General features: G+C 45.3%; 1 protein-coding gene across 1 annotated transcript; it reads right to left on the reverse strand.

Annotated features, from left to right (window-relative positions):
- Positions 1-9,790: 9,790 nt before the first annotated feature.
- On the reverse strand, positions 9,791-16,802 carry LOC100965068 (histone-lysine N-methyltransferase PRDM9-like). Its single transcript, XM_023509127.1, has 7 exons — positions 16,652-16,802; positions 15,833-15,934; positions 15,344-15,615; positions 14,902-14,969; positions 13,548-13,738; positions 10,272-10,800; positions 9,791-9,935 (listed from the first exon to the last, which is right to left on the reverse strand). The coding sequence occupies exons 3-7, from the start codon at positions 15,605-15,607 to the stop codon at positions 9,791-9,793; spliced, it is 1,197 nt and encodes a 398-aa protein (XP_023364895.1). The 5' UTR covers positions 15,608-15,615; positions 15,833-15,934; positions 16,652-16,802.
- Positions 16,803-21,039: the final 4,237 nt, after the last annotated feature.

Below are 21,039 nucleotides of genomic sequence, written 5' to 3' on the forward strand. Positions count from 1 at the left end.
AGGGTTTAGGGTTTAGGTCTCTGGCTAGGGCTTTGATTTAAATCCTAGCTCAGGAAATTTAAACCTTTGCTGATATAATTTGGTGGAAAACATCTCACTTAATGTGCATTTCTGAGATTTCTTTTGAATGACAGAGATGCTTGGTCCTGTCTCTGCCCCTCAAACCCCTGCCCCAAGCTTCTATGCAGTTTCAAAGATGTGGCCAAGGCCCTGTTCCTGAGTCACAGGGCACTTAGGATTTTGTTTGTGGTATGGAGAGCCACAGCATTTTATCCAAGAATAGTAGCTACATGTGCTATTTTATTTTCATAATTGAAATTTATGAACATAGACTATAATAATAGGATTGGCCTGTCTCCTCCAAACAGGCTCCACAGGCCACCCTATCTATATATGAGCTCTACACACCTGAAGTCTCATGGGGCATGAACTGCTGGGCTCTGCCATTTGTCAGCTATGACCCAGTGCAGGGTAGTCAGGTTGACCACAAGTCCCTCTGTGTTGGACAGGGATCCTCTTCTCTTTCCTGGGTTTTGTGGTGGGCATTAGTGGGAAGAGGAGAGCAGAGATGGCCTGGGTAGCAGCCTGTGTTTTCTGCCACGATGTGCTCCATTTGAATGTGGTTCTTGGTATGTGCCAACATCAGTGTTAACTTCTTAGAGAACTGATAGCCCAAAATTGTCTGCAAATTGGAGACCAAAGGCAGTTATAATTCATGTGTCTTTAAACAGGGAACTGGATTTAAGCAAATCTGGAATTCTGTGAATGAGTTAGAAGGAATTCACATACGTGCTGCTTTGGAAGATGCTACAGGATACCCTGTATGATGGGATGTGCTGTGAAATACATGTGGCACTTTACTGTGATCCTATTTTCTTCCAAACAGTAATAAACAATTTCACATATGTAGAGAATGTTCCAGAAGGAGTCACAACAAACGTTCACAATAGTAGCCTCAGGGAATTGGGGTTAAGTGCGTGTTTGCTTCTTGCTTTTGGTCCTTCAGTGAAATCTAGCTTTTTTACAGTGTATGGTTAATAAGTAGAAGAGTTAGGAGATTAGGAAGAATACAGTGTCCCTAGTTGGCAGGCATCTGGTTCCAGGGCTGTGCTCTGGATCAGCCATTTGTGGGCATGCCCACAGCACGTGGAGTTCTGGGATCTGGGGCTGAGCAATAGAGTGGATCCTCCCAGGGCCCCACAGACACTGCTTGCTGGCAGTGCAGGGCCCTGGATCTCATGTGGAGGCAGCAGGGACAGGTCTCACTTGAGCCCTCATCCCTAACTCATGGCAAGGGGACCTCAACCCAGCTGTGGAGCAGCTTTTGGGGTAAGGGCTATTGCAGTTTTTACCAGGACACCCTTTGGGATCCAGGGATGCCTTTCTGAGAGGAGGGTTTGTGTTGATAGCTGCACAGAAGGGAGGGTGCAAGCAGTGTGAATGACATGTGAATCCACATGTCTAAGGTGACCAGATGTCCTGCTTTTGGCGGGACTGTCCGATTTTTAACAATTTGTCCCGAGTCCCCTGACGTTTTAAAAAAGTCCCGATTTTTGGAAAGAATGTATGAGGGGACAGCAGGAGAGCTGAAAAGGTTAATGTAACTCCATTTGGGAATAAAGAGGTTAATGTAACTCCATTTGGGAATGAAGAGGTTAATGTAACTTCATTTGGAAATGAAAAGGCTAATGTAAACTCCCTCCCATCCTAGGCAAGGTATCAGAAGGAGACTGGCTCCTTCCCTTGCTTCTAGGCAAGGACAATTAGCTCAGAAGGAGCCCAACTGTCTGTAACAAACAAGTAACTCCCCCCTCCATAGTAAGATGTCCCGCCTTTTAACAATTTTTCCTGTGTCCTGCGGTGTTTTAAAAAAAGCCCCGATTTTTGGAAAGAATGGACAAGCTAGGGAACACGGGAGAACAGGAAGGGAATATACGGTTTTTGGCTGCCACGTGGCTATTTTGCCAGGATATGTGTTTTGTATTATTTTTGTTAATTTTATAATGTTAAACTTCAATAATAACAAATAATTGTTGAGAACTGATTATCGAGAACTGTTTATCAAAGTTTGCATTGTTGTCAGGCCCCGCCCCGCAGGCCTCCCCCCAGTGGTGTCCCACTTTACCAATGTTAAAATCTGGTCACCTTACACATGTCCGTGGGTGTGGCAGTGTTGGAGGTAACCCTTTCACAGAAGCAAAGGGGGAGATGGCTGCTCCCCAGGGAGATGACCTAAGGAAGGGGCTCAATCAGTGCCGCCAGTGGGATAAGCTCTATGGGAAGTTTACCTCTGACATGCAGGAGGTGCAGCAGAAGATGGGCTTCAAGAATCTGGTGTTAGAGTACAAGCTCCAGATGAGGGCTGAGGGCTGCCATGGAGAAAAAGTAGGTGCAGCTCTGGAGCCTCTGACAGAGCCTTTCTTATGTCCTCTTACCTGATATGAGGCTTCTGGAGCTGCCTTGTCCCTCTACTCCCTGGGCCTGGGTGGGAGGAGTCAGAGGAGGAACAGGTGCCCCCCTCCGGTTCTTGGCTGACACTGGAATCCTAGGTGACTGGGGTGACCAGTAGCTGTCAGGCATTTGGCTCCCTGGAGGCCCTCAGATACAGATGGTCCATACTGGGCCCAGCTGCTGTCCTGAGCTGGAAACAGATGGTTTTGAAGACTCCCACCACCAGGCACAGTACAGCAAGGCCAGCTTGTCTGAGACATATAGCCTTCCAGGGCCACAGGACACCTTTCCATCTCTGCTGTTTGTGCCACACATGGCCTGAGGAGAAGCAGACATCTGGGCTGTAGGCTTGATACTTCTTCAGCTGTCTGTAGAAGTGTTTTTTTTTTTTTTTTTAATCCTGAGAACTATCTCAAGCCCCATTTCTAAGGTGATTTGTTGCTGTACATAGCTGAACATAAATGCTGTCTGTTCACCACTGACTCTAGGCCCAGGGGATCGACTGCTTCACCTCAGTCACCTAATCTCCAAGACACTCTCACATGGCTTCCCCCCCCTTTTTTATGATATCATAACTGTGTACGAGTAGAGTATAAATGTCTTAACACAATTAAATAATTGAATTGAAGTTTATGTTAATTAGTTTGATGCAAGAATTCTCACCTAGCTTTTTCCTGTGCCTATACACCTACTCACCTGGGAAGCTGTCCTCCACCTGAAGCCTGAGCCAATGAATGTCTGCTAAGCTGTCCTGGAACCCCTCAGTGTTGAGGCCTGCAGGGCCTAAGCTAAGGGGCTGCTCTGAAAGGACTATCAGCTATGCCAGTGTGCTGTGAGGGTGTGCTGTGTGTGAACATGTGAGCGTGTGAGGGTATGCTGTGTTGTGTGTGCATGGGAGGGTGTGCTGTGAGTGCGCCGTGGTCATGCTTTGTCCCTAGAGGCTCTGTGTCACTCAGCTGTTCTCCCTCCTATAGTCATGGGATTCTGTTCTTGGTGATCACTCAACCTTAGCCTTTGATTTAACAGAAAGAAGGCAGGAAGCTCAGCCCAGTGGCCAGGCTGTGTCCTCTCTGAAGATTCAGATTGGAAGCCAAGTCAAGCTGGGCTCCAGTCCTCACTCACACTCACACACCCTCACTCTGGGTGGATCATTTAGTCTCCTAAAGCTATGTTCAGTGGGTAGAGTGGGTGGGACAGCACAGTCCCTTCCTCATGGGTGTCTGGTAGAGAGTCATTGAGATGATAAACTCCCAATTCAACCATGACACCTGGAACATAGCACCTATCCAAAGCATTCACTGTGACCTGGGCTGCCGGAGTGGCATACTCTCATCATCACAGCTATGAGGAGGGCTGTGAGCAGTGGCTCTTCATTCCCTCTGCATCATTCCTGTGCAAACTGGTTCATGTGGAAATGTCAGCATTTCTGAATCTATGTCTTGCCAGTTGTCTGGGTATCACCATAGCCACTACCCTGCACAGGTTCAACATTCAGTCTTAAGGCAAGACAGAGTGTTGGTTTCACCACGTTCTCAGGACACAGTGAGTGCCGACGATTTTAGGTATGGCCTTCAGGCCTTCCTATGGCCAGTGCTTCAGGGAGCACACATAAGCCAACACCATGGTACTAGCTTTGGGGGTTTATATTTTGAGACAGAGTCTCACTCTGTCAAACTTGGTAGAGTGTCGTGGCATCATTGTAGCTCACAGCAGCCTCAAGCTCTTGGACTTAAGCAATATTCTGCCTCAGCCTTCTGAGTAGCTGGGACTACAGGCGCCCAACATAGCACCCAGCTAGATTTTCTATTTTTAATAGAGATGGGGTCTTGCTCTTGCTCAGTCTGGTCTTGAATGCCTGAGGCTAAGCTACCCACCAGCCTCAGAGTCCTGGAGGGCTAGGATTACAGCTGTGTGTGACACTACACCTGTCTGTATCACCAGCTTTTGAGATAAGACCTCCCAGCAAGAAGACTAACTATGGGTGGGCTGCTGTCACAGGTCCTTGCTCAGGACACAGCTAGAGACGCATAACAGTGCAAAGCCTCTGTTCCCTCATTTAGGTTCCAGGCAACATTCTGGGCTCAGAGAGCAAGGAAAAGGGTTTAGGAATGTTGACTTGGCTGAGTCTGATGGGACCACGTCAAATCTGGCCATTTACGGTAAGGTATGTTGAGGCAGGTGTTCATCCCAGATCTTCCAGTGCAATGGACAAATTTGCCCTTGTTTGGGGTCTGGTCACATCCCAGTCTTCTTGGTTCTGAGTATTGTTAGAGTTTCAGGCTTTTCTGATTGCAGATGCCAGACAATGTGACTTCAGGTTTTGGCCCTGTGATGTTTCCAAGTTGACTTGACATCTTGTTATCGCCAGAATAGGTCTGGTTTGGGTTAGTCCCATAGTGACAGCTGCTTTTCTCCACGAACCTTTCTTCTCACCCACTTTTCTCTTTTTCTTGTTGATAGTTTCATCTTAGGTTGTCAATGGAGAGGGCACTCTTCCACTGTCGCACCTGGAGTTGCTTTGTCCGTGCCCCTGGGCTAGGGTGACCAGACATCCTGCTTTTGGCAGGATAGTCCCGTGGCATTTTTAAAAAGTCCCAATTTTTGGAAAGAATGCACGAACGGTCAGGAGAACAGGAAGAGAATATACGGTTTTTGGCTGCCATGTGGCTATTTCTCCAGAATATGAGTTTTATATTATTTTTGTTAATTTTATAATGTTAAACTGTAATAACAAATAATTGCTGAGAAGTGATTATGGAGAACTGCTTATCAAAGTTTGCATTGTTGTTAGGCCCTGCCCTGCCTTGTCCCCTGCCCCACCCTCGGGCCATGTTGTCCCTCTTTACAAATGTTAAAATCTGGTCACCCTACCCTGGGCCCAACCTGGAGAGACCATGGCAACTGCTTGTCTCAGGGCATGTAGGGTCCCTGGGGACCTGAGTTCAGCATGTGACGTGCCTCTTGAGGCTCTCATCTCCGTGACTCCTCACCAGCAATTCCTGGGTCCCCTCCCACAAATTCGTTTCCCACTGTCTGTTTTTGGGGAACCCAAATAAAGATGTCTGTGCTCAGCTCAGATCTCTGAGCACTTCCCTCATTAGTACTTTTCTGGGAGACACACAGTTAATCAGGAGCACTTCTCCTGGGGGTTCAGGACAAAGTTGTGGCTGTATTTTGACTCTTCTGTGGTCATTTATTTGGTGACAAGAATCAGGGCCAGCACCACCATCTCAGTAGAAAGGTTTAAGCTGAGAAACAGTCAAACCAGGCATGGTGCCAGGCATAGCAGCTCATGCCTATAGTCCCAGCACGTTGAGAGGCTGAGGATCAACTGAACCCAGGGAGTTGTGGCTATAGTGGCCTACGATCATGCCACTGCACTCCAGTCTGGGTGACAGGGCAAGACCCTGTCCAAAAAAACCCAAAGCAGAAAACCCAGGGATGGTGAATGCATAAAGAGCATGCATCATACCCCATTCCTCCTCCACAGAAGAGAGTACCCAGGGATCCCAGCCATCACAGCTGCAAGAGGAAGGCTCATTCCCTCAGCTCAGGGAGCATCCTCCCCACTTCCTGGGAACTGTTTTCGGAAGGCCCTTGTTGACTGGGTTCTGGTTGCTAGAACCAAGTGTTTTCCTCTGTTTGTTCCCCTGTGTGACCCCAAAATACCTGTCCTCTGGGTGATTAGGAAGCCATCAGTGCATGCCAGTGAAGCAAGGCTCTGGAACTCAGGAGAACATGCAGCCTCCAACCCTGGGTCTCCTTGGGCCCAGAAGGACCCGCTAGATTCACTGCCCCACTGACCCTACTCTGGCACCTATGGGCCCTCGGCCTTTCCACCCACAATTTATGGGAGCAAGCCTGAGGAATGTGCTGCTTGAGATCTGCAAAGACCTCTGTGGTCCCTCTGACCTCAACATGCTCCAGGCCCACACTGCTGTTTCAGCATGAGCGCTCCTCTAGTATTTACTGAGTCTTCAGGTTTTTCCTGCTTTTCTGTTAAAACTCCTTATGGTTCTAATTATTCTGGTTGGCTCCTTCTATCACAGACCTCCTCCAAAGACCCCGGGGTGAATTGGGGCTTGTCATTTTGATGTGTCACTATGATCACAATCTCAGCAGCTTTCCTGTTTAAAGAGAGAACATGAGACAAAATCCGTAAAAGCCATGTGGTGGCACTGGGGCTGAAGGGTGTCTGGCATGAAGAGGTCATAGATACTGATATTGCTGACTCCTTGGTGCCACAGATAGCCTAGAGTATACACAAGGCAGTGACCATTTGTCACACACTGGCTGTTCTGCTGGTGAGCATCTGTGTTAGAGAAGATGCAGCGCGATTGGAATTCACCGTCCTGCAGGGCCTTAGGCTAACTCTCTGTCCTAGCCTACTATTGCTGCCTTCTCCCCTCCCCCAAACCTTTATATGTACTGCAGGTGTCTTGCCCACATGGAATTTGTCCCCAAGTAGAATGAAAGTCATTCAGATTAGAAATATCTTGTCTCGTCCCTTCTCTTCTCTTCTCTTCTTTTCTCTTCTCTTCTCTTCTTTTCTCTTCAGTGGTATAATCACAACTCACCGCAGCCCCCAACTCCTGGGCTAAAGCAATCCTTCTGCCTCAGGCTCCCAAGAAGCTGGGATTGTAGGAGATAGGCCACCATGATGCCTCACTAGGTAAACACACACATGCACATAACCCCCTCCCCCAACACACACACACAGACACGTGCTTTTTTTTTTTTTTTTTTAAGAGATCAGGGTCTTTCTATGTTGGTCAACTTGGTCTCAAGCTCTCCTTTGGATAGGGTCTTGCCCTGTCACCCAGACTGGAGTGCAGTGGCACGTGGCACAATCATAGCTCACTGTAGCCACAATTCCCTGGGCTCAGTTGATCCTCAGCCTCTCAGCGTGCTGAGACTATAGGCGTGAGCTGCTGTGCCTGGCACCATGCCTGGTTTGACTGTTTCTCAGCTTAAACCTCCTCTCACTTTAACCTCCTGAAGTGCTGGGAGTATAGGTGGGAGCCACTGTGACTGGTCTTTTTTTTCTTTATTTTCTTAGTGATTCCTTCTCATTAAATATCTGGTAGCACTCACCAGCAAATATCCTCTACGACCAAGTCCCAAAAGATGGTTCTCCTGGGACCATCTTTTGAATGAACAAAGGGTGACTAAAGGAGAAAATAGACTTTTGAATGAACAAAAGGTGACTAAATGAGAAAGTGGACTTCCAATGTTCAAAGGGAGGAAAGGATGTCTTTCCTTTGATAAAGATTCTTGGCTTGGCCCAACCTTTGGATAAGCTCCCGAGGCCTACTGAGCCAATCTGTGCATTTCCATGTATAATGCAGGGCATGCAAAAAGCTCCTTAAGTCCTCTTAGCAAGAATAGCCTCAATATATAATGATCCCTCACCACACTCAGGTACTGTCTGATATCCCTCCTTGCCTTCTGTGAGGTGGGTTTGGCCAGAATCCCCTTACCCTTTGTGTTTCCTCTTAGTAACGTTCCATCCACAGTCCCCTACCTGCTCCTTGGCTGTAATTCCTGCTTGCCTTTGCTATATTTTTTGCAGGCCAAGGAATGCCAAAGATTGTCAGCAAACTACCAGAAGCTGGAAGAGTCAAGGAAGGATTCTGCTAAACATGATCCAGACCCTGCCAGCAACTTGATTTTGGAATTCTAGTCTCTAGAACAGTGAGGTAATCAATTTCTGTTTTAAGCCATCTAATCTTCAGTACTTTGTTATGGCCACCCTGGGAAACTAATACACTGGCTATCTCAGTACTAAAGATTGCATCTTTTCCCCCAACCCACCTTGCTGATCACATCAATATTCAGAAGATGATTATGTAGATGAGAAGGGATAGTAGAGAAGTCAGGACTTGGACCAGAGAAGGAGCCAAGGAAATGGGCATGGCAAGTGGAGGGCTAAATTGAAAGGTCAGAGGAGATGTGGCTATGAATGGCACAGTCAGCAGAGGCTACAGGGGAAATTGGTTTTATTTTGAGCATCCAAGTTTTCCTGAGCTCAGTCTCCAAACACTTGAGACATTTCATTCTGAGAGGCTTCCTCTCACTTCAGGAATGCGGATCACATCCAGAGTCCAGAATCAAAGGCTGAGCGTATCCTCTATGGGCAGCAATGTCTCCTTCACCACACCACATCCTGCTCAACTTTTTCTTCCAAGAGACCCTGAAGCACATTTAATGATGTTTCAGCTGGGGTGGGAATGGGAGGCCTGAGTCCTCATCCCCCCAGGAGGACATGAAGACTTGTTCATAATCTTGCAGGTAATGGTCACTCTGCTCTCCCTGACCTCAGTATGGTCTGAGACACACTGCGGATTTTAGTGAGAACTGAGCCATCACTTTATTTCTTTTAAAAGTCCCCTGTTAAAAGAAGAATGTATTTGCCTTGAGGTTTTTGTTTCTCAATAGAAACCGAGTGAGGATCTAGGAGGAAGGAGAGGCATTCCCTCCATGATTGGCCAGGGACACACCCATCCATGCACACAAATACATGCACATATGTGCAGGCACACGTGAATGCACATATACCCTTGCAACCCCCACACCCACACTGATAAACCTACCTGGAAACCCCTTTGCATACATGCATGACATCACACATGTACACATGCAGGCACACATGTGTTCTTGTCAAGCTTTCACTTTGGAGGCTACATGGCTGAGAGAAAACTAGGAGAAGAACCAGGAGATGTCAAGGGAGGAGTGTGGTGGCAGAAGGGAAGGGCACATTAGGACAAGAACCCACACTTCCCTGAAAAGCAGGGAATTCCCTTCCCTTCCCTTCCCTCAGGGGTTGGATTTTGTGGCTCTCAGAGCTGAGACTATGAGTTCCCTCTGGTCTTCCTCACACATCTCCCTTCAGGTATAAGAGCAGAGTAAAATACATGCTTGGGCTTCAGATTTCTATGCAGAAAAATTTATTAGAACAGGAGGGCAAAGATCCACCCCATAAAACAACCGTGGAGGGGATCAGTATGGCAAACAAGTCAGCACCCCATGAATACTGAAGGACATCTCACCACTGTTTTTTTCCTCATCTTTACTCGTAGAAGTAGAGGATTGTTTAATTAGTTATGCCTGCTCTTTACACTTTGGGGAACCCAAGGGGTCACTAGACTTTCTCTTAAGCCTTCTCTGAGCTAGAGTATAGAGGTGGGTTGTGGCCACATTTGTTTCTTGTGGTTGTGGAGATATAGTTTTATTACTAATGACTTCCTCACCCTTCTTCAAAATGGCAGACTTCTCTCCTGTGTGTGTTTTCTCACGTCTGTTGAGGTTTGACTTATGGATGAATATTTGCCCACAAGACCTATAGACATAGGGCTTCTCCCTTGTGTGTCCTCTGGTGTATGAGGAGGGTCGCCTTACGGCTAAATCCTTTCCCACACTCCCTGCAGACACAGGCCTTCTCCCCTGTGTGTGTCTTCTGGTGTGTGAGGAAGTTTGACTTTTGGCTAAATCGTTTACCACAGTCGCTGCAGATGTAGGGCTTCTCCCCTGTGTGTGTCCTGTGGTGTATGAGGAGGTTTTCCTTACGGGTAAATCCTTTCCCACACTCACTGCAGACATAGGCCTTCTCCCCTGTGTGTGTCTTCTGGTGTGTGCGGAGGTTTGACTTTTGGCTAAATCCTTTACCACAGTCACTGCAGACATAGGGTTTCTCCCCTGTGTGTATCCTCTGGTGTGCAAGGAGGTTCGATGTTTGGCGGAATTGTTGCCCACACTCCGTGCAGATGTAGGGCTTCTCCCCTGTGTGGATCCTCTGGTGTGTGAGGAGGTTTGATTTATACCTAAATCCATGCCCACACTGGCTGCAAACATAGGGCTTCTCCCCTGTGTGTGTCCTCTGATGTGTGTGGAGGTTTGATGTTTGGCTGAATTCTTGCCCACACTGTCCATTCGCAACTTTTACAATTCTTGAGATCTCTACCTTCACACATAATTTGCCGGTTTCCCCTGGACCCATGTTCTGGCCTGGTTCTACCATTCTCTCACTGTCCCTAGAGTTCCCCATTTGTCCTTCAGGTGTGTGGGAAGATATCCCTGAAATGCTGCTCTGTTGTGTCTTTTCCTGAGAGGTTTTTGAGATTTCGTTCATTTCTTGGCCTTTGGTTTTGTCATTCTGGTCATGTGGATCAGAAAGTTGCTGCTCCTGATTCTGATCGCCGGGGTAGAGGTGCTCTGGTCTGCAGTGCTTTCTTACAGATGTTCCTGGAAAGATCTGAGAGGAGTGGGTGCCTTCTACATGTTGACTGAGGGATTTCTGACTGGAGAAGGCCAGAGAGCATGATGGACATGGATGATTCTCTGGCTTTGGATCTGCCAAGAGAGGAAGTGTTCAGTCAGAACAGATATAAACAATGCTGTCTGGGCCATCTACTTTGTAGTGTGGTTAAAGCCTGCTCCACTGATCATTCTTGGGTGTGTTAACAAGGCAGACGCTCTCCCACCATGGGTCCGATGGATCTTTCCAGTCCATTTTTCCTACTATTTTTATTTACTAGGACAATACTTTTTTTGTTTTTTATATTTTGATGACACAGATTCTAACTCTGACTCACTGTATAGAGTGCTGTGCATCATAGCTCACAGCAATCTCGACCTTTTGGGCTCAAGCAATCCTCTTGCCACAGCCTCCCAAGTACCATGTTTCCCCGAAAATAAGACCTACCCAAAAAATAAGCCTTAGCAAGATTTCTATGTATTTGTTAAATATAAACCCTACCCTGATAATAAAACCTAGTGATGGGCATGGCTATGCAGCATATCTGCATAGGCATGCCATGCATTTCAGCACAGAGAGGAAGGCATCCGCTGAAAATAAGCCCTAGTGTGTCTTCTTGAGAAAAAATAAATATAAGACCGTGTCTTATTTTCAGGGAAACACAGTAGCTGGGACTACAGGTGCCTGCCACAACACCAAAATTTTTAGAGACGGGGTCTCACTCTAGCTCAAGCTGGTCTCAAACTCCTAGGCTCAGGTAATCCGCCTGCCTCAGGCTCCCAGAATACTAGGATTACAGGCATGAGCCACTGCAGTAATACATCCCTAAAAATTGAGAAAACCCACATCATGTGCCTTCTCTACATGTCAGCCAGGTCACGACCCTCCAGTAGCGTCACAGGCAGATTGGCTCCTTACATAGATGGAGTTGCAGTGACTTTTCCTCCATACACTACAAACATCTTCACAGTCATTTCATACCTTCCTTGACACTCCCGCCCCCACCCACCACAGGGCTTCCTGTCCTCACATTGATCCCTAGATCCTTCACAGTGTGTGAAACCATTTCATTGTAATGAGAAATGACACACTTAATGACCTAGGAGGGATCATCTTTAACGACTTTTCCTATGAGAGGCAAGGGGTCTGTGAAGTTAGGAGCCAGCAGCCTGGAGACCCATGGATGTGGAAGGCAGCACTGGGTTGTGGCTAAAGAGAGTTTGTGTGAATGAGTCTGAATGTGAGTCTCCCTGTTTAAAAAGACATATTTGACTGAGGACTCTTATGTGCCTGACTCTCCACTAGGAAGTGGGATTCAAGTTGGACCATACAGAGTCATCCAGGTCCCACTGACCAAAAGGCTCTGGGTCTTGCTGCCCCAACAAGGTCATGGATTGCCACAAATCACAAAATAAAAACACATCCTTCCTCAGCCCACATAGCAAGTGTTCATGCTTGACTTAATGTCATTCCTTCTTAGCCCATTTCAAACACAGTAGGAAGCCCTCTTTAACAGGTATCCTTAATCACACTTCTTACCTCCTGGACCTCCACCTTAATTTCTCTCACCTGGAGACTGAGAAGCCTCTGAGAGGATCACTCATTGCAGTCTATTGTCTGAAAATTAACCACAGCATCATCTCATAGTGGAGTACCCAGCAGAGAACTGAAAGCTCCACTGCTGTTACCGTCCCACTCTGGAAAACCCCAGTGTCTTGGCATGAGTCACAGGCCCTGTGTTTCCAGGCTTCTCTGTGTCTCTCCCACTTGTGCTCTTACCCTGTCTGGTTCCTTCACCTGAGTGCTCTCTGACACCCTAACTCTTCCCTGCCCCAGGGCCATTGCACCAACTTCAGCCTTTGCCCCAAATACTTTTCCTGCTGCTGTCTGCACCTCTCAAATACCACCCCCGATTGGAACCTTCCCTGACTACCCTGTGATACTCCACCCTCTCCTCACACTCACACCTGGGCACCTTTCCTCCACCAGTGTTCTCCAAAGCACTGTACTGTTTCCTTGTTCTCGTGTTAGTGGCTAAGGAACAAAAATTCTGAGCATCTCCTTCAAGCTCCTTTCAGCTCTTGGAAAACTGTTACACAGCAGGAATTCACAGACAACTATTTGGGATACTGAGTAAATGAATAAAAATAGAAGCATATTGGGCGGCACCTGTGGCTCAAGGAGTAGGGCGCAGGCCCCATATGCTGCAGGTGGTGGGTTCAAACTCAGATCCAGCCAAAAATTGCAAAAAAAAAAAAAATGAAGCATATTACATAGAAATATTTAGGAACTTAAAAAGAATCAACTAAATGGGCAGATGAAACTACCTTGTTGAGAGAGCTGGTAGATGAGACAACTTGGTTTTTTCCTGCAAGGTTTTCAGCACTATCTGATGTTATAAAATTTGTGCCTAAAGTGATTAGAATATGAAATCAGAAGAAAAATCTAAACTATTAAAAGTTCTTCCTAGAATTCAAAGGCTCATGACCTGAATCTTTAATTTCCGAAGTACCTGACTGGAAATTTGACTGACTTTAGACTATGTTTTACTCTACTTAGGAATTGAGCTAGACTTGGAACAGTGGCTCATGCCTGTAGTCCCATCACATTGGGAGGCTGAATAAGAAGGATCATTTGAGGCCAAGAGTTGAAGGGGGCAGTGAGCTATGACTTTGCCACAGCACTCCAGCCTGGGTAACAAAGTGGGGTCTTTTCTCTAAAAAATAAAATAAAATAGAAATAAATGAAAATAAAAATACAGTACAAGAAGAGCTGAACCATGAGAATTCCCAAGGAGAAGCATCCTTCCCTTTCTGTCCTAGGGAATCATTGTGGTACCCACCCTGACCTGTGAGTTCTTTCTTCCGCTTGCTGGTCCACATAATGCCCAGTTTCTTGCCATACTCGGTCCCATACCAGACCAGCAGTTCACAGCCTGGCCTGATGACCCGGCAGGTCCGATAGAAGATCTGGCTGTGGTATTGGAAGGCCACCAGGTTCTGCTCCTCGTCATCCCGGGCACAGTTCACATACCTGCATTGAGCATAAGAGGAAAAGAAGGCGGGCAGTGAGTTCCCATCACTTGTCAGGCTCGCATCTAGCTTGTCCCCTGGTGGTTAAGGTCTCTGCACTCCAGTGCTGCACACTTCCTACTGCTGCCCAGACCACCCTCTGCCCTCACCTGAGTCTTTTCAGTGTTCCATGAATTCCTGCCCCTAGGTTCTGCTCACAGGGCCCTTCCTGCCTGGAATACTCCCCCTGCCACCTCTTTGACCATCTTTCAAAGCCCAGTTCCAGACTTTCCTCCACCTCCATTGGCCATAGGACAAGGTGTCCTCTAGCTTCTCCAAACCCTATGCTAATTACACTACAGCACCTGCTGCTTGCTCATGTGCTCTGCTTCTAGATTAGCACACACTGTTCTACACTCAGCCCAAGGCGGCTTTGTCATGGTGAGAGGCTACCCCCAGTCTGTCCACAGTTTACCCAGATTCCAATAGAAACGTAGAGGACTGTCCTAGCGGAATAGCACAGAATAATATTTGTTTATTAATATTCTGTGTCCCCTCATAATGTGAGAGCCCCTCATGGACAGGGGCTGGACCTCGTAGCACAGATGCCCAGGACTGTCCTGCAGCTCACGGCCTGGGCTACAGGGTCCGGTTTTAATTTCACTGAAGACAAGAAGATTTCCTGTCCTAACAGATGAAAGTTCCTTTGTTTTATGCTGTCTTGGCATGGTGTCCATCTTGGGAAATAGGAGAACTATGGTCAAATATTCCCATAATTAAATGTTTCGTGTCTGTCTGCAGTACATGCCCCACAACGACATGGGTTGTGTGATCTGTTCAAGTAATGAGCTTCATTTCTCAAACTGGGACACATTAAGTGCATAATTAATGTGGATTAGATAAAATAAAATGTGAATTCAGTGTCCCCGATGAATCTAGGCTCTTCAACCTTTATCCCGCTGCCACAATTTTCTGTATCCTAGAGATTTATATTTTGATAAAACTAGTAGCATTCATATTTTTGTTTCTTTTTCTAAACGTGTGTGATGTTAGAGAGCATTGTACAGAAAAAAAATGGAGGGAGAGAATACAAAAGCCACTGAAGGATGTGTGATGAAAAGGAAAGGAAATTGGGCTTGTGAGAGACAAACACCCTCTCTGGAACCACAAAACCACTGTCCTTACCTCATCCAGTTGCCCTGAGATTGATCCTTCCCATCCACATACTCATAGCAGTTTCTCCCCTTTGTGATCTGAGTTTCAATAAAAGAAGTTAAAAGCTATTTAGAGGGTAGTAATCAGAAGACTTATTTTTCTGTCCTGTCATGAGAGCCCTGGGAGACTGTGTGGACTCAGCTGCCAGCCTTAGGTGTCAGCTCCATGTCTGAGTCCTACTGTCCCGCTGGAGCACAGGTCCACAGGGAATATGTGCCTATTTGTGTCATTGTGGTTCCACATACTCTCTGATCTTTAATTTGGAGTTCCCTGTCCATGCAGAGACCACTGGAAACACAGAGCCAACTGTGTTATTTCTGTGCATGTCCTCCCAGGTAGAGGGTGACTTCCAACCAAAGGCACACAAGGGTCGTGGAAAGCCAGAATAGGGGAAAGGGTAGGCACTTCTCACCTTCCAGGCGTATCCACTTCTGGCTGCCTCTTCATCTTCTAAGACCTGGCCCTCATAAGGGCCAAAGTGCAGCCCCAGTGGCAGCTCACATGCCTCATTCCATACTCCATCTCCAGCCTGAGGGATGCCCGATTGTCTAATACTCAGCCCAGGGGGCAGGGTCAGGGCTGCGCGGTTGGGATGCCCCTTATCCACTGCAATGTCCTTTACAAATGTAGGGGGCCCATGAACATCACAGCGGTCAATGAAGTAGTCCTGACACATCTCACAATCTGGAGGGGAGAGTGGCAGCATTAAGGAGAGGTGTAGGGTGGGTTCTTGACATAAAGTGCTTAAGAGGGAACCCAGTGCTCACATCATTTAGCCTCACTCCTGTACTCCACATCAGCAGAGTTAAGGCAAGTTTTGGGGGCCAAAAGATGAGGTGAAATTGTTGTACAAGGACATAGCAGCCTTATGTGTGAGGAGGGCAAAGGGTCACTCACTTACAGAGATAGTCATCATTCTGAGGCTCGCTGACCTCTTCGTATGAACGGTCCGTTCTTTCTCTCAGGTTATAGCTCCTCGCTTCAATCTCCTTTCTCCTGAGAGCTAAATTGGGGAAGAGTGAGTGAAGGTGGGAGTCTGGGGTGTCCATCCCTGTTCATTAGAAAATGTGCACTCTCCTACCATTAAAGTATCACTTATTCTTCTATAGACTCTGGTCCCAACCCCCAACCCCCAACTACTGGTTCACGATCAAAGAGAATAAGACTCCACACCCACACTGAATACAGATGCCTAATTCACTTTCACTTTTTGGTTGTTCCCATTATCCCATTCACCTCCCAAATTTCTTTCTTATGACACAGTTCATTCATGCATTCATTCATTCACAAAAGATTTCTTCAAGGCACACTACATGATAGTCGTTATCATGGGCACTAAGAAGGCATGGTCTCCTTTATCACAGATCGATTTCCTAGACACCTTGCATGTATCGCTTCTTTTCTATTTGATGTCATGCTTTTACACAATCCATGAGGTTTGTATCCTTACCTTCATTTTACAGATGAGCATTCAGGAGGTCAGAAAAGTTAGAACATTCTCCCAGGGCCCCAGTTTTCCTATGTGGATTATAACCCAAGTGTGTGACTTCAATGTGAAAGTTGTTACATGCTATTCAGTACTGCATCCAACTTCTGGTCTCACAGCTTAGTCCAGCTTAAGCCCAAGCTTATCTAAAGTTAACCCCATGTATCTAGACCATACTCATCAACCTTCTAAAGCATCTAGAGAGACTAAAGTCCTCCAATTATTTTCCCTTACCTGACTTTCGTCTAGAGTTCTGTCCAGAGGCATTTGCTTCTCCAGGAAGAGACACACAATTCTGGTGCTGCTCGGAGTCACTAATGTTCAGTGAATTTGCTGGCCCTGACAAGTCCTGCAGAATAGAGTCGTGACTTAATGGTGCCCTGGGCATTCCCTTTCATGTGAGAATCACATATTGAAAGACAACATGCGTTGCATTTCTTTAGTTCTTTAGGGCTTGCAGTGTGTTTTCACATATAAGACTTGAGTTAATGCTTCAATACCAATTAGAAATGGCCAGATATGTTGGCTCATGCCTGTAATCCTAGCACTCTGGGAGGCCAAGGCAGGTGGATTGCCTGAACTCAGAAGTTCCAGACCAGCCTGGGCAAGAGTGAGACTCTGTTTCTACTAAAAATAGAAAAACTATCAAGGTGTAGTGGTACGTACCTATTGCCCCTGCTACTCAGGAGGCAGAGGCAACAGGATAACTGGAGCCCAGGAGTTTGAGGTTGCTGTGAGTTATGACACCACAATATTGCATCCAGCGTCATTCTGTGAGAGTCTGTCTCCAAAACCCAAACTAAATGTATACGTAAATAAATAAATAAATAAACAATAGCACTTAGAAATGCCTGGGATTCTGAATCTTAGAGGAAATAGGGAGAGCCTAAGTGGGCAGCAATCCCAGGACTAGAGCCCATGTCTTATGGCTCTGTCCCTTCAACTTTCTCTCAAACTGTAGTGTACAAGTGAAGTCAGAAGAGGGAGGATGCTTGGGAAGACTAGCTGGAGAACCAACAGGTCCTTGCAGGAATAGGTAAAGGTTGATGGAGGAAAAAGTGGGTCTTCTATATGCTAGTGAGCATTTGATGGAAGGAGAAAGGAAAGCCCAACGGGACAAAACACATCTGGAAAATGAAGCAAGAGGGCAGTGAGGTTGGGAAGAGATGAAGAAATGCTTAGCAAAAGTATCTCTAGACAACTAAGAAAGAGATGCTACAAGTTGCAAATTGCCATGTCCTGGAAACAATACTTGACTTTGGGATTAGATTAGTTGGTTTCTATTCCAATTCTGCTTGAAATAGGTTGTGCCACCAGCTAATTCTCTTCAGTTTCCTGATCTATAAATTGCCATATGTACTAATTTTTAGTGTCATAGTGAACATCAAACGTAATAATGTTAGCCAAAGTGTTTTGTGAGCTATTTCATAGTATACATGTCAGAGTCATAATTTCTGTCATGGTCTGGATACCAATTTCCCTTCTCAATCATTTCTCCAGTTTCAATGTAACTCAAAAATAGTATCTGCACCATTCTTTGATCCTATTAGTTGTTCCTTAATTTGTATGTTTGGAATCACTCATTCAGAAAGCACTCAAGGGATGCTCATAGCGCTCACCATGCAAAGGCAGCAGGTTGAAACAAGTGATTCCAGACAGCACGAGAGTGGCCTAAATAGTGCATGGAGGAAGGAACCATGATTTCCTCCTACAGGAATAACTATTTGGAATGAGCTCCAGAAGGATATATTTCTCCTGAATGGTGTATTACCTATATAAAGTCCTAAGTTATTTTATTTGTTGTTTGTTCAGTCTTCAAAGCTGAAGCTCCTCGGGGCTGGAACTTGGTTGCTTTATCAGAATGAGTCCCTTAAGAGAGGAGCGACCCTTGTCATCTGGGACAATCCTCAGTACACCCTGTCTGTATATGTGTGTCCTTCCCTTGATCAGAGCGTCTTCCTGCATCTCTCACTTGACCATAACCTCAGGGAAAACTGAGGTTGGAAACTCAGTCAGATGAATGACAGGAATAAGACAGAATACACTTTGTAAAACGAGAACCTTTTAATTAGCTTCTAAGTGCTTTAGGGAAGTTTTGGATTAGACTGCAGAAATCCTAAATATGATCTCAGGCAGATAACTGAATATTTTTGTACCACAGCTTCCTCATCCATAGTTTTATAGTTTTAGTGCCCACTTCACAGGATTGTTGATAGGTTTCAGTGAATTTCAAGTGAAATGCTTAAAATAACTCTAAAATATTTCAAAAACCAAACATTGATAGCAATTCTTGCTACCATTCTTATTAACTCTTAAAACGATGATGATGATGTGAGACACTGCGCTAAAGAGACCAGGAAAGGAAGGGAGCAGTTGCAGGACACTCTGTGCATTCTCCTTCTCTTACCTGTGAGAAGACTTTCTTGTCAGTAGGGTTTGGAAGACACTCACCTTCTGGCGTTTCCTCGGTTGCATTCTGAAGGCCATCAAAGAGTGTTTGCCTAAAAGTTGATGGGAAATTATAGGTTTGGTTGGTAAATGTTTCCAGACTCTGGAGATTCTCATGAGAAACAGGGGTTTCTGAACTAGAGAGTGATAATTCCAAGTATTACCCAAGGGTGGTGTGAAAATGTTTTCTGAAATCTCCTTAAGGCCTATGCTTCTCTTGGTGACATTGCTTGTTTTCATAAAATGTTTCTTTTAAAATAGGCAACACTCCATCTCTGCTTCACCCTTTGTTCACAAGGAAGGTATCTATAATTTTTATTGAAAAATAATCAATTGACTTGAGCAAGGTGGAGTGGCATGCATCTGAAATCCCAGCTACTCCAGAGGCTAAAGTGGGAGGATTACTTGCATCCAGGAGTGTGAGAATAGCTTGAGAACATAACAAGACCCTATCATTAGAAACATAAAAATAGATATAATAAATTGACTGGCTTTACATGACAAATACCCTAAACATACTATGAATAGAAGGAAATTACCAGTGAGGTTCAGTGGCTCATGCCAGCAATTCTAATACTCTGGGAGGCCAAGGCAGCTTCGTTGCCTGAGATTATAATTTCTAGAACAGCTTGAGCAAGAGCTATACCCCATCTCTACTAAAAGTAGAGAAAACTAGCTGGTCATTGTGGTGGGTGCCTGTGGTCCCAGCAACTCAGGAGGCTAAGGCAGGATTATCTCTTGTGACCAAGAATTTGATGTTGTGGTGAGCTATGGCACAGCAGCACATTACCCAGGCTGACTGAGACTCTCTCTCAGAAAAAAAAAAAAAAAGAAAAAGAAAGGAAGGAAATGACCTCATTATAAAAAAGGTCATATAGATGAAACCCACATCTAATATCATACTTACTGGGAAAATTTAAAAGCCTTTATTGCTAAAATCATAAACAAGGTAAAGATTTCCTCTCTTGTGGCTTTAATTCAACATAATACTGGAAGTCCTTGCCAGAGGAATTAGGCAAAAGAAGAAGGAAGAAGCAACCAAATTGGAAAGGAAGAAGGACATTTACCTCTGTTTGTAAAACTACATAATCTTCTACATAGAAAACCAGAAAGAGTCCACAAAAAGACTCTTAGAACTAATAGAACTTAGTAGGCTTACAGAATGCATCAGTTGTGTTCTTATACACTAACAATGAACAATGCCAAAAAGAAATAAAAAAAAAAAAATCCCATCTACAATACTATGAAAAAGAACAAAATACTTAGGGATAAACTTAACCAAGGAGGCAAAATACTCGAACACTGAATACTACACAACACTTGTGAAATAAACTAAAGGCACAAATAAATGGAACATCATCCTGTATTCATCAGTTGTGAGACTGAATGTTGTTAAAAGTTCACACTATCAAAATGATTTAAAGGTTCCATGCCTTCCCTAGCAAAATGCCAATGACATTTATAATAGAAATAAAAAAATTCCAAAAACTTATACAAGCATCAAGAAATCCAAATAGCCAAAACAATCTTGACAATTAACCAAGTTGAAAGCCTTACACTTCTTGATTTCAAAACATATGATGTCTGACAATTAATTCTGTGGACTCTTCCTAGAAAAAATGCTACATGCCTCATTTTTTTGCTGAATACTGCTGTGGTCACCTTCAAGCACTCCCCTTGGGAAGCTGCACATATGCACTGATGTCAGTGCCTAATCCACCTTCCAAGGCAATTTGGGAACTCTTTTTCTCGAACGGGCATTGACTCCATCATCCTATTACCCTTGATGTCATTAAAATATCTTCCTTTCAACACTTTATCTTCAGGTAAGAAAAAAGTCATTTGGGGCCAGAACAGGTGAGAAAGGAAGGTGTTCTAGTATATTTATTTGGTTACTAGATATAAGTTCCCTCACAGACAGTGCTAGGTGAGCTGGTGCATTGTTGTGACGCAAGAGTCATGAGCTGTTGGCCAAGATTTTCAGTGAAGAGTTTCCTAACAGGCTTTCTGTTGTTACTTACTTGGTCTGCTATGCTTCTTGTGTCCAGCTGACAAGTGTGATGAATAATTTGACAAAATCTTGCAATGCTTTTCTGGCCATCCTGAACTCTCTTCATCAGTCATGATTTCTCTCCCATCAGAAAAACATTGAATTTATTTATACACTGCCATTT

This window comes from Otolemur garnettii, unplaced genomic scaffold (assembly GCF_000181295.1).
Source record: "Otolemur garnettii isolate 467f Iridium unplaced genomic scaffold, OtoGar3 scaffold00386, whole genome shotgun sequence".
NCBI classification, from domain to species: domain Eukaryota; kingdom Metazoa; phylum Chordata; class Mammalia; order Primates; family Galagidae; genus Otolemur; species Otolemur garnettii.

Coding starts and splice junctions, on each gene's coding strand:
- LOC100965068 (XM_023509127.1), bottom strand. CDS start 15,607: ATGTGTCAGGACTACTTCATTGACCGCTGTGATGTTCATGGGCCCCCT. Junction 13,739..14,901: donor TCTCAGGGCAACTGGATGAG/GTAAGGACAGTG, acceptor TGCTCAATGCAG/GTATGTGAACTGTGCCCGGG. Junction 9,936..10,271: donor CAGTGTGGGCATGGATTTAG/GTATAAATCAAA, acceptor TAAACGATTTAG/CCAAAAGTCAAACTTCCTCA.